At 43.8% G+C, this 12,352-nt stretch overlaps 1 protein-coding gene across 1 annotated transcript; it reads left to right on the forward strand.

The window, feature by feature from the left end:
• Positions 1–8,798: 8,798 nt before the first annotated feature.
• Positions 8,799–12,139, forward strand: LOC120415599 (odorant receptor 56a-like). The gene is made up of 2 exons (XM_039577192.2): positions 8,799–10,312; positions 11,845–12,139. Exons 1-2 carry the CDS (start codon positions 9,122–9,124, stop codon positions 11,896–11,898), a joined length of 1,245 nt encoding a protein of 414 aa, XP_039433126.1. The 5' UTR covers positions 8,799–9,121; the 3' UTR covers positions 11,899–12,139.
• The last annotated feature ends 213 nt before the right edge of the window (positions 12,140–12,352 follow it).

Consider the following 12,352-nt stretch of genomic DNA (forward strand, 5'->3'; position numbering starts at 1 on the left):
CCCCTCTTCGATTTGCGTGAAACTTTGTCCTAAGGGGTAACTTTTGTCCCTGATCACGAATCCGAGGTCCGTTTTTTGATATCTCGTGACGGAGGGGCGGTACGACCCCTTCCATTTTTGAACATGCGAAAAAAGAGGTGTTTTTCAATAATTTGCAGCCTGAAACGGTGATGAGATAGAAATTTGGTGTCAAAGGGACTTTTATGTAAAATTAGACGCCCGATTTGATGGCGTACTCAGAATTCCGAAAAAACGTATTTTTCATCGAAAAAAACACTAAAAAAGTTTTAAAAATCCTCCCATTTTCCGTTACTCGACTGTAAAAAAATTTGGAACATGTCATTTAATGGGAAATTTAATGTACTTTTCGAATCTACATTGTCCCAGAAGGGTCATTTTTTCATTTAGAACAAAATTTTTCATTTTAAAATTTCGTGTTTTTTCTAACTTTGCAGGGTTATTTTTTAGAGTGTAACAATGTTCTACAAAGTTGTAGAGCAGACAATTACAAAAATTTTGATATATAGACATAAGGGGTTTGCTTATAAACATCACAAGTTATCGCGATTTTACGAAAAAAAGTTTTGAAAAAGTTACTTTTTGCGTTTCTCTTTGTTTCGTCGTCCGTGTCTGTCGCGGGTGACCATGAACGGCCATGATCGATGACGACCAACTTTTTCAAAACTTTTTTTCGTGAAATCGCGATAACTCGTGATGTTTATAAGCAAACCCCTTATGTCTATATATCAAAATTTTTGTAATTGTCTGCTCTACAACTTTGTAGAACATTGTTACACTCTAAAAAATAACCCTGCAAAGTTAGAAAAAACACGAAATTTTAAAATGAAAAATTTTGTTCTAAATGAAAAAATGACCCTTCTGGGACAATGTAGATTCGAAAAGTACATTAAATTTCCCATTAAATGACATGTTTCAAAATTTTTTACAGTCGAGTAACGGAAAATGGGAGAATTTTTAGAACTTTTTTAGTGTTTTTTTCGATGAAAAATACGTTTTTTCGGAATTCTGAGTACGCCATCAAATCGGGCGTCTAATTTTACATAAAAGTCCCTTTGACACCAAATTTCTATCTCATCACCGTTTCAGGCTGCAAATTATTGAAAAACACCTCTTTTTTCGCATGTTCAAAAATGGAAGGGGTCGTACCGCCCCTCCGTCACGAGATATCAAAAAACGGACCTCGGATTCGTGATCAGGGACAAAAGTTACCCCTTAGGACAAAGTTTCACGCAAATCGAAGAGGGGTCGGGGCAACTGCTGTGTGAGTTGGCGGAGAATTACCCAGTGATAATTGGAAAAAATCAATAAAACAAACTTTTTGACTATTTTTTTGAAAAATCTAATATTCAATCAAAAAGTACTCAAGAATTTTTTTATAAAATGCGTAAAATGTATAGGTCATCGCTGAATTTTTTAAAGTCATCGCAGTTTAAGTGAAAAAAGTTATTTTTTTCCTGATTGCTTCATTTTTCTGTTTTTGCGCGCGTCGTAAATCCCAGATTTTATTTTCAAAAAATTATCTCCGAATCTGTTAATGAACCTCGCCCATTTTTTGACATGTTTTGTAAAATTGTCCGAGGAATCCGTAAAACATATTTTCAGATATAGGCTCTTTGTTCCAGACACCGTCAAAATGGCATTAGAAGTTTTGATAAGACTTTTTCAATTGTTAGGCTAGATTTTTGAAATTCCAGACTATTTTTCCATGAAAGTCAAACTTATTACCTTTCATTTGCGCCGTAACAGCTAAAATTAGTTAAAATGGCAAAGAGTTGAAAATCAACGAAAATGGCCATTTTTTGGACCAAACAAAAAAAAATACGGGTCTAATGATTTCGGCCAGGGAATCCCCGGAAAAAATTGAGCCAAATCGAAGCACTTTTTTTTCTTAAACTTTCATATGGAATTGCTGGAAATTTTTTTAAAATTATTCTGAAGTTTTTTTTAATAGGTCCAATAAACAAATTTTGGGTGCTTCGACACCGCCTTGTGTTAGGGGTATTAAGCTGGGTGCAGAATAGTGGTTCGCAAAACGGCCTCAATTTAGAACTGTCAAAGCGGAACCAATTTACTGTTCGCAAAATGATACCATGAAGTGGGAAGTATTGTAATCGATCTATAATTTATTTTGATTTTATAATTAATTTATATTTGGGAAATTTAAATCTTAAGAAGAGGGTTGAAATCAAGATTGGCATAATTCGTCGCTAACATTTCAATAATAATTTTAAAATTTTAGCGACGGATTTTCAAAAATTATAAATGGCACCTGCCAAATAATATTGAATAATCTTACTCCGATATTATCGCTGCGCATCAAAGATACATAATCTCGGAACTTCCATTCGGTTCCTCTTCTGATTCACAAAATTTCACCCACTTCTGACGCAATTTTTCGTCACGTGGAAAACAAAAAAGACCTCTTTTGGCCGCCCATCGTTTAGTCTACGAACAAAAAAAGCGCGAAGCACTTAATTTTTCAGCAAAAACTCAACAGATCCAAAATGTTTCAAAACAAGTCACTTCAGCAGCAAAAAATATGTCACGCTTGAGCTTGAACATAGCCTTCTACTTTGTTTATGTTTACAGCTGTGGTGCAGTTGTAGTAGTGAGGAGCAGTAGGGAGCATTCGAAAATCACGTTACGCATTCTGTCTTTTCAGCACCCAGGTATTAAGCAACTACCCAAAAAACTTTACCATTTTGTTTGACCTGTTTAAATTTTTTATTATTTTTTTTTTCAAAAGTCGTAACTTGGTCTAAGATTTTTTAGCCTCTTCTGGAATTTGCTGAAAAGATGGCATTTTATGTTTTAAATATATCGAAAAAATAGCGTTTTTCTAGACAAACTCGACAAACTCAACGACCGGAAAAACAGCCGGTGGGCTGCAAAATGTCAAAACTTCTCCCCTCTCCACTTCGTCTCACCATCCACAGCTTTGTTGACAAACATATGAAGCGATTAAGCGCAAGTTGCCGCCATCTAGTCAAACCAAGGGGTAATCTTGTAGTAAAAAAATGTTTTTTTTTTTACAAAAGAAAAAACAAATATGAATGAAAATTGTGCAAGAATAATTATTTGAAAATTATCTTGCAAAATTGTTATTCATATTTTTTATTTTTGTGGAAAAAAAGATTTTTTTTACATAATTGTGCAAGGGGCCGTTCAAATATAACGTTACGTAGGGGTTTAACGTCATAAATATTTACCCTTTTTCACTTAAAATGTCAAATAACGAGGAATTTGATAAAACGATCATTTATATTAAATTTCATTATAAGTAAATTTAAAGTTGATTTGGTACGGAAGTGATGTCAAAAAGTGAGAGTCTAAATTCTGCTATAAAATTATACAATTTCTAATGCAATCATGTAATTTCTAGTTGTGTAGACCGTTTTGAATCAGTTTATAACTAATATTAGAAGGAAAATAGTAGCTAACGATTGTCAACATTTTGGAATAGAAATCAGTGCTTGCCAACCTGTCAAACGAGGGAAAAGACATCATTTTTTTTCTTGCTTTAAGTATTGTTTCGTTTTGCATTGAACCCAACTGGATTTCCATCTTATCTCAAACAGCCCAAACATTTTCCCCCGGACCCCGGTAATCGGTGAACCGTAAACCCATACAAGTGACATTTATTTGAGTATTTATGGGACCTCTCCGAGTCATCCTGTAAATCGGATAATCATAACAACTTCTGTGTGCACAACACAACCCCACACCCGCTCCTCCAGATGGAGGGGGTCGAAGAAAGAATTCCGTCCAACTTCCTGTCGAATTTCATGTCCGGGCTGCCGGCTATCATCCCGTTCGACAGGCTAACGTCAGACCCCTCGATGATGACCCAGGGGGTGGGCAAAATCGAGTTTTTCTTCCACAAGAAGTCTAATGTTGTTGTTATTGTTTTTTCCAAGTCTGAGTTGCTTACTTGCACTTGCACTTGAACACTGTGCGTCCTCGTCGTTGTGGCCAAGAAGAACCCCGACTTCTCGGAGGGGAGGGGAAGAATGTTCGGCACGAGAAAAGTTATCTTCAAAGTTCAATTATTGATTCTCACACCGGGAAGAAGACGTTCGAGAGGGGCGAAGAACTTGCGGAGGCAAAATGAGATTGTTTGAATATTTTGTGGCCGGGCCTGTTGTTCCGGATTCTGGCTCTCGCCAGGAGTTTGGCCTAGTCCTGCGTTGTTACGAGCCGGGCTGTAAACCGATTTTCTTCCCCCTCTTGTCGGGAGATTCCTGGCCAGAGTCTGGCAAGATGCGACGTTTCTTGGCACTGGAAGCTCGAAATTGCCATAAAATGGGGAGCCGCTGTCAGTTTGCCATAATGGCGCTCGCGCGACCTGTCAAACGGGGGGTAGTTCGAAGGTGAGGATTTCGCGTTTTCCGTGCAAATTCTTGGACGTTCCCGCAAGAAGCAGGCCAACTTTCGATGTGCAGTGTTACATAAAGTAAAATTAAATTAAAACCATGATTGATGATTTATTTATGATTTATGCTGGCCAAGATACACCTTCGGGACGCCCCGGGTGGACGTTTGCTGGTCGGTTCTTGGTCTTGGTCGGCTATTAGAAGGAGGTCGGAGCTGTTGTTATCATTTCGTTTGGCCATTTGGTCGCACGTACACTTGGCTGCGTGTAATCCGGCAAATTAATATTGCAATCCGGATTTGCCTGCCCGGCAGCCATGTGACCGGATAGCTAGGTCATCGGTGGAGTCAAAGTTACAAGAGTAATTGCTCAAATTTGATTCCGGGGAATTGGTTTTAGATCGATAGCTAATTGCGTCCTTGGTAATTACCTATATGATTCATGCTCTGGGCTAGTTTGACACTAGCTTACCTCTATCGATGTAAACATTGATACAATGACGTTTACGCGTCAAGGTCAGCATAAGCTTAGGTTGAAGTTAGCCCTGCCATAAAACTCATCAAATCTCGCCCCCTAACGACTGCTTTAAAGCTCTTCACGTGATGCATTGCCTAAGTCGGCCACCCGAGATGCAGATTTAGTCCAAGCCCCGACTACGTGACATTTGCGCTGCTCACCGGCTAACAGCCGGAAGCAGACCGCTCGTCGGGCCAACCCCACTCCTGCTCCAACACTAACGAGCTTCGGAAGAAATCGATCATTCGGAAAAGCAGCGACACCAACCGGCAGCCGCTGGAAGCTTTGCTGAGAAGTAAAATTGATAAACTTCATCGGACGACGACGTGCGACACCGACACAACTTTCCTTCTTCTTAAAGAGTCCCGACGACGGCGATGTTCTGGGGCACAAGAAAAACACTCCCCAACACATCACGTCCCGACCTCGGCGTTAGTCTCCCCGACCCGATATTATTGTCGTAATCGTCATTCATCTTGTTTTGCATTCATACTTCCGGGCGCAAGAGCTGGCCGCCAGCGGTTCCGAAGCTGTCAGGCGCGCGCCATAATGGCGCGGCACGCGCTGTCAGTTTGACAGCTCGAACGCGGCTTCGCCGCCATTATGGCTTCCGTTGACAGTTTGGGAACCCCCGGCTGGACGTGTCTTTCCGGTGTGCAAATCGATTAACCCTGGACGTCCAGTGTGCGGAAGGGCCCGCGAGGAGATGAAGATTTATGCGACGCGTGGTTCAATAGGGGGAGGAAAATCTGCTCAATGCCTTTCAATCTGGACGCTTTGATGTAATTTTGGAGTCTCCGAACGGGGGTAATAATTGACGATGGCATTAAGATGGATTTCGCCGGAGCAAAGCGCCAAATCAATTTTCGTCACAATGCGATCAACGGGATTGGCGACGAAACGTCACCGGTGCCATAATGGCCGCTCGCGCGGTTCAAGAGAGTGCGATAAACTTGATGCCACGCGTGAAGCTGGTCAAGTGGTCGTGATACAATTTTAATCAGAAATTGATAGTACAATTCATTTTAAATGTCAGTGCGTCGCGGAAATTTGGGGAACGGGCAAGTTAGGGTGGTTCCTCGTTGCAAATTTGTTCTATAAATAATAAAAACAACTGTCAACATTTTTGGCACAACTTAAATAACTATTCCACAATTTGAGTTTCAAGTGTTATAAAAATGTGACAGCTGTCAAAACTGTAGCCATAATATGAAAAATTGACCAAAACGGTGGCAAGTGTTATTTTTTACTGAAACTGATTGACATCAGCTGTCAAAATTGTTGCCATAATTTTAACAACCTTCAAACTTATATCTTCAAACATTTTTGAGGTATTTCAACAAACCATTTCGACAACCCCAACCAAACCTCAGCTAAAGGTGCCATAAAGTGACAGTCCCACTCTCCGAACTTTTCGCTCTTTTCACAGGTCTGTTGACAGCAAACAAAAAACGACGGCGTACGCACAATTCCACCACTTTTGTTCGCTCCCTCGCGGGAGGAACGATGCATAAAATCAATTGAATTTTAATAAAATTTTGATACCGACATTTTCAATTACGAGGGGGGAGCGGAGTTCGTCACAAAAGTGAGGTTAGAAGTGGATAACGATGAGCACTTTGCTTCTCGTTTGGGGCCTGATTCGTTAATCGGCGCCTCGGATTTTGTCGGGCTGGTTGTCAGTGTTGTTTCTAATAGGGGGATTTGGGGGGCGTTTTGACGTTTGACAGTTGAAGGTTTTTTTTTGCTATAAAACAACACAATTGAACTGTCTCACCCTGGGTCGCACGCTATACATGTCAAACGATTAACTTCGTCTTAAATTTGACAGATACAGCTGTCATGTTGACAGCCGAGGGGTACGCAGTGTTTTTATTTTCAAGAAAATTGATTGAATGATTGGTATTAGTTTATTCAACGAAAAACTCTTTAAAATTAGTCTTTTTCCCCTCGAAACTTGACCCAAGCCTCCGCAAGAGGGCATTCTGGTCCCCCAGCGGTCCGAATTAGGCCCCGACCTCCTCCTCCTCCTCAAAATCTTGTGTGGACACGGGAATTTTCCAGCGCCAACTTTTTTCCACGATGGGCTTCCCGCGGCTCAATTTTTAAGCCAATCGTCCGGTCAATGGAGCGTGGTCTTGCCGAAAATTTGACGGGGCCACTCAACGAGTCGCCCCCCGTTGGTCTGTCAAACCCCTGTCCCCAAGTGGCCAATCCCGCACGCAATGGTGGGGGCCATTGTTTCAAATTATTATATTGAAAGTGGCACTCGCTCCGGATCGACATATTAAATATCGCGTCATCCAGAAGGAGCGCGCGTTGGAGTACCCCTCGTGTGACGAGGGGTCCCCTCGGTTGTTTATTACTAAATTGCTACAAAAGTGGCACAATTGGGCGGGGATTATCCCCGCGCGGAGTTGGGCTTTCGCGATTGTGAAGGGATTCTTTTAGTGGGATTTTTGGGTAAAATAGCTGATTGTTTACATTTGTACCACGCATTTGACAGTTGAAGGTGGATTTGTTCAATTAACTTTTCAAACGGACGCAATTTGAAACGTAAACAAACAGTTCTTCCAGCAAACTTCCACTCGAAACGTCACTCTGACAGCGGCCCATTTGACCCCTCTAACCTAAAATTCCGCGTTGCATCGCGCTGCACGAGGTCACGCATTCGCGAACCATTTTTGTGTAATAATAGACTTAACTATGCCGGGGTTCGGGCCTTCCCTCTCTCCACCGATTTTCCAAAAGCGAGTGAGGTTAGGGAACGTCACCCGGCGTGGATCAGATCAAAGGGAGCCCCGTTTGAAACAATTTCAAACGGGGACCTTTTTTTTTGTTCGAGCGGTATCACATTTTAATAACAAATTTCGTGACATTGATAGTGCTGATTTTAACTGTCAACATGTTTTATGTTTTTTTGTTGCTTGAGTTGGCTCCACCTCTGCGTTTGACAGCTGCAAATTTAAAGCTGTCAAAAGCAGGGGTGGAGTTATTGATTAAAAAAATCAACAGTAACTGCTGTAAATTAAAGCAATCCCAGTCCGAAGCTAACCTCAAATTAAATCAACCTCAACTCAAGAAACGATTCAAGCTTGAAGATTACTTCGACCCACACCTCTTCAGAAACCCAACTTGACCTGGTTCAAGTATTGTGGTAGAGCTCGTAAAAAGTAAACTACTCAGCTCAGTGGTTTGAACAAGAATGATAATTTTATTTTCCTTCATCAATTACGTCTACTACGATTGGGTCCTCAATCAGGACGCCTACTTGCACCGACACTCCTCCTCGAACTGATCCGGTCGAATCCCAATCGCCGAACGCAGCTTCTCCAACTTGATCCTTGCAAGCGGCTTCGTCATCACATCAGCTAGCATGTTCTCCGTGGGGCAATACTGCAACCTTATCGTTCCCTTCTCCTGCAGATCTCGAACGAAAAAGTAGCGCGTCTCGATGTGTTTGCTTCGTCGCTCGATCTTGTCGCTTTCCACCAACTTGATGCAGCTCTGGTTGTCCTCGTTCACCCTGGTTGGTCCAAGAGCTGCCTCTCCAACTTCTTCTAGCAATCTGCGGGTCCAGATGAGCTCCTGACATCCTTCAGCTAGGGCAACGAACTCTGCTTCGGTTGAGCTCAGCGCCACACAGGTTTGCTTCCTTGTGCACCATGCGACAAGTCCTCCTCCGAACTGCAACAGTACGCCAGAGTTGGACTTCCGGTCCCGTGAATTTCCAGCCCAATCTGCGTCAACGAACATCTGCAATTCTTCGTAACCACTCTGTAATAAACACACGTTACGCATCACTGGACATCCGGCATGCAGTTCTCAACCCCCCGCAGCTTCCGACTGCTGTCCATTTCGTTCTGTCAACAACACCTTCCAAAGGATAATAGGGTGTAAATGAACGTCAATACCGAGTTCCATTTCTGCAGGACAATTGGCACTTGCAGAAGGCTCACAGGCAATGATTACCGGTCAGGTTCGATTAGTCTCAGCAGGCTGCGTCCGGAGTAGGCTTTGGTGTGTAACGACGGCAAACACAGAGCCTGCTTTGACAGATGAACCGATTCCCTGATGAATATTTGAGCAGGGGTTTCGAGTCATCATCAAAGACATCGTCGTAATTCGATTATAATTGGCGGGGTGATAATTGCGGTTCCGTCGGCTATTTAGGGTTGGGTTTGGGCTGTCGGCGGACCAGTTGAAGTCGTGATGGAGCTGAAGGACGAGTGGATCCAGGAGGATGACGTTTACAGCAATCCGTTGCTGCGGTTGACCTTGAACGGGCTGAAGTACTACGGGATTCTGCTGTACAAGAGTCAGCCGTTGAAGAAGCTGAACTGCTTCCGGGGCGTGTGCTTCACGGCTTCGATGCTGGCGTTCAACGTGACCCAGTACGTGGACCTGGTGCAGGTTTGGGGCGATATTGGGGAGATGACGGCGAACGCAGCGACAACGCTGCTGTTCACGACGATCATCCTGCGGATCTTTCACTTCTACTGGAACCGGGCCAGGTTCAACAACGCGATCAAGTTCGCCGACGAGGGCGTCCGGCACATTCTGGACTACGGGACGCCCGCGGAGAAGGCGATCTTCTGGGACAATGTCAGCTACATGAAGCGGCTGACGGCGGTGTTCTGGATCTGCGCTCTGGTTACGGCGAACACCATGTGCGTCTACGCGCTGATCGAGTACTGCAGCGTTCCGGAAGCGGAGCGCGTCGAACCTCCGATGATCCTGCGGTCCTGGTACCCGGGTGGACACAAGGAGGAGAACTTTGGTGCGATCTACGCCGTCCAGCTGTACATCATGTACGTGGGACAGCTGATCGTACCGTGCTGGCACGTGTTCATCGTCAGTCTAATGGTGTACGTTCGCGCAGCGCTCACGATCCTGAACCACAAGCTGCGCCATTTGGACGGATACGTCACGTCGGGAATGCGAAGCGGTCGCCTGATCCGCGAGCTGAAAGACCCCGAGGAGGAACGGCTGAACGCGCGTCGCGAGCTGATCATCGAGTGCGTCCAGCGGCAACGCAAGCTGCACGAGTACACCGGCGAGCTGGAGTCGTTGATCCAGGGGCCGGTCTTTGTGGACTTTATCGTGTTTTCGGTTCTGCTGTGCGCGCTGCTGTTCGAAGCGTCCGTCACGGACTCCGCCGTGCAGGTGTTCATCGACGTGTGCTACATCATGACCATGACGGCGATCCTGTTTCTGTACTACTGGCACGCCAACGAGATTCAGCACCAGAGTGACCAGCTGTCAAAGTCGGCGTTCGCCAACGATTGGTACAACTACCCGCCCAAGGTGAACCGCAACCTGCTCGTGCTCATCTGCTGCAGCATCAAGCCGAGGATCATGAAGGCGTTCATCGTGTCGATGTCGCTGGATACGTTCATTGCGGTAAGATGATTCGACGGCGGCGTCAACTGTCGTCAAATGACTGTCGTCAACTGACTGTCGTCAACTGACTGTCGTCAACTGACTAGCGTCAACTGACTATCGGTAACCGACTGTCGTTCAAACTGACTGTCGTTCAAACTGACTGTCGTTCAAACTGACTGTCGTCACCTGGCTGTCGTCAACCGACTGTCGTCAACTGTCTGACATCGATTGATTGTCGTCATTTGACTGTTATCAACTGAATGTCGTTTACTGAATGTCGTCAACTGACTGTCGTTGACCGACTGCGTCAATTTTTAACCGACTATCGTTAAAACTGACTGTCGTCAACTGACTGTCGTCCTCTGATTGTTGTTAAATGACTGTCGACAACTAACCGTCGTCAACTGACTGTCGTCAACTGACTGCCGTCAACTGACTGTCGTCAACTGACTGCCGTCAACTGAATTTTATCTACTGACTGTCGTCAACTTACCGTTGTCAAATGACTGTCTTCATTTGACTTTCATCACTCGACTGTAGTCAACCGACTGTCGTCAACTGACTGCCGTCAACTGAATTTTATCTACTGACTGTCGTCAACTTACCGTTGTCAAATGACTGTCTTCATTTGACTTTCGTCACTCGACTATAGTCAACCGACTGTCGTCAACTGACTGCCATCAGCTGACTGTTGTTAAATAACTGTCGTAAATCGACTATAGTTAACTGACTGTCGTCAACTGACTGTCGTCTACTGACTGTCATCAACTGATTACAGTCAATTGACTGTCGTCAACTTACTGTCATCAATTGACGGTCATCAATTGACTGTCATCAATTGACTGTCGTCAATCGACTGTAGTCAACTGTTTGTCAATTTTATGTCGTCAAATGGCGGTCTTTTAATGAAAGTCTTTAATTGTCAGCTTTTTGATGGCTGTTGTTAACTGACTGTCGTCAAATGACTACTCGTCAACTGACTGTCGTCAATTAACTGGTGTCAATTTGTTGTCGTTAACTGACTTTCATCAAATGACTGTTGTTAAATGACTGTCGTCAAATTGCTGTCATCAATTGACGGTCATCAACTGACTGTCGTCAATCGACTATAGTCAACTGACTTTCGTCCATTGTCTGTCGACAAATGGCGGTCTTTAAATGAAAGTCGTCAACTGTCAGCTTTTTAATGGCTATTGTTAACTGACTGTCGTCAAATGACTGTCGTCAAATGACTGTCGTCAAATGACTGTCGTCAAATGACTGTCGTCAAATGACTGTCGTCAAATGACTGTCGTCAAATGACTGTCGTCAAATGACTGTCGTCAAACGACTGTCGTTAACTGACTGTCGTCAACTGTCTGTCATCAAATGACTGTCATTCAATCCCTGTCTTCAAGAAATGTTTTCAAAGAACAGTCAACACACGACTCTTGCTGAATCACCCCCCGTTTGACAGCTTAGCGCCATTGTTGCCAGTTCTTTGAAACCCCAAATCTCTCATCAAAGAAACAAACAAAACATCAACCAAGTCTTTGACTTTATTCTTCCAGATTCTCCGAGCGTCTTACAGCTACTTCACCATCCTGAAGCAGGCAGCGGACTAATTGCGGCAAGACCCTCGGACCGTCTGTTTCAACACGGCTATCTGACCCCCCGGACCCTCCCTCGGACCAACCCTTGTTACTAATTCATTTAATTAAACAATAGCGCACCTGGCTGTTTTCGGGAACCAAGAAGTGCTAATTTAGCCCGCCACAAGTGGCACTTGTAAACCAAAACATGACTCCCTGAAAAGCGCTGGAGTCTCTGAGCAAAAGCTTTTCATTATTTATTATTTCTGAATAGAGCAGCAGCAGGAGGACCACTTTGCACACAACGTTGTTTGCCAGTTTGCAGAAATAAATACACACTTGTAGAGAAAGCAAAGCGCGAAAAAAAGCAACTTGTAAATCCTTTTCAGTGAAACTTTTGCGATGTTTTTTTCTCCTTCTCTCATCATCATTGGCGCCAACCGCTTTCTCAAGTGACTTCAATTTATTTCCGTTGAGTTGGGGGGAA

This window comes from Culex pipiens, chromosome 1 (assembly GCF_016801865.2).
Source record: "Culex pipiens pallens isolate TS chromosome 1, TS_CPP_V2, whole genome shotgun sequence".
Lineage (NCBI taxonomy): Eukaryota > Metazoa > Arthropoda > Insecta > Diptera > Culicidae > Culex > Culex pipiens.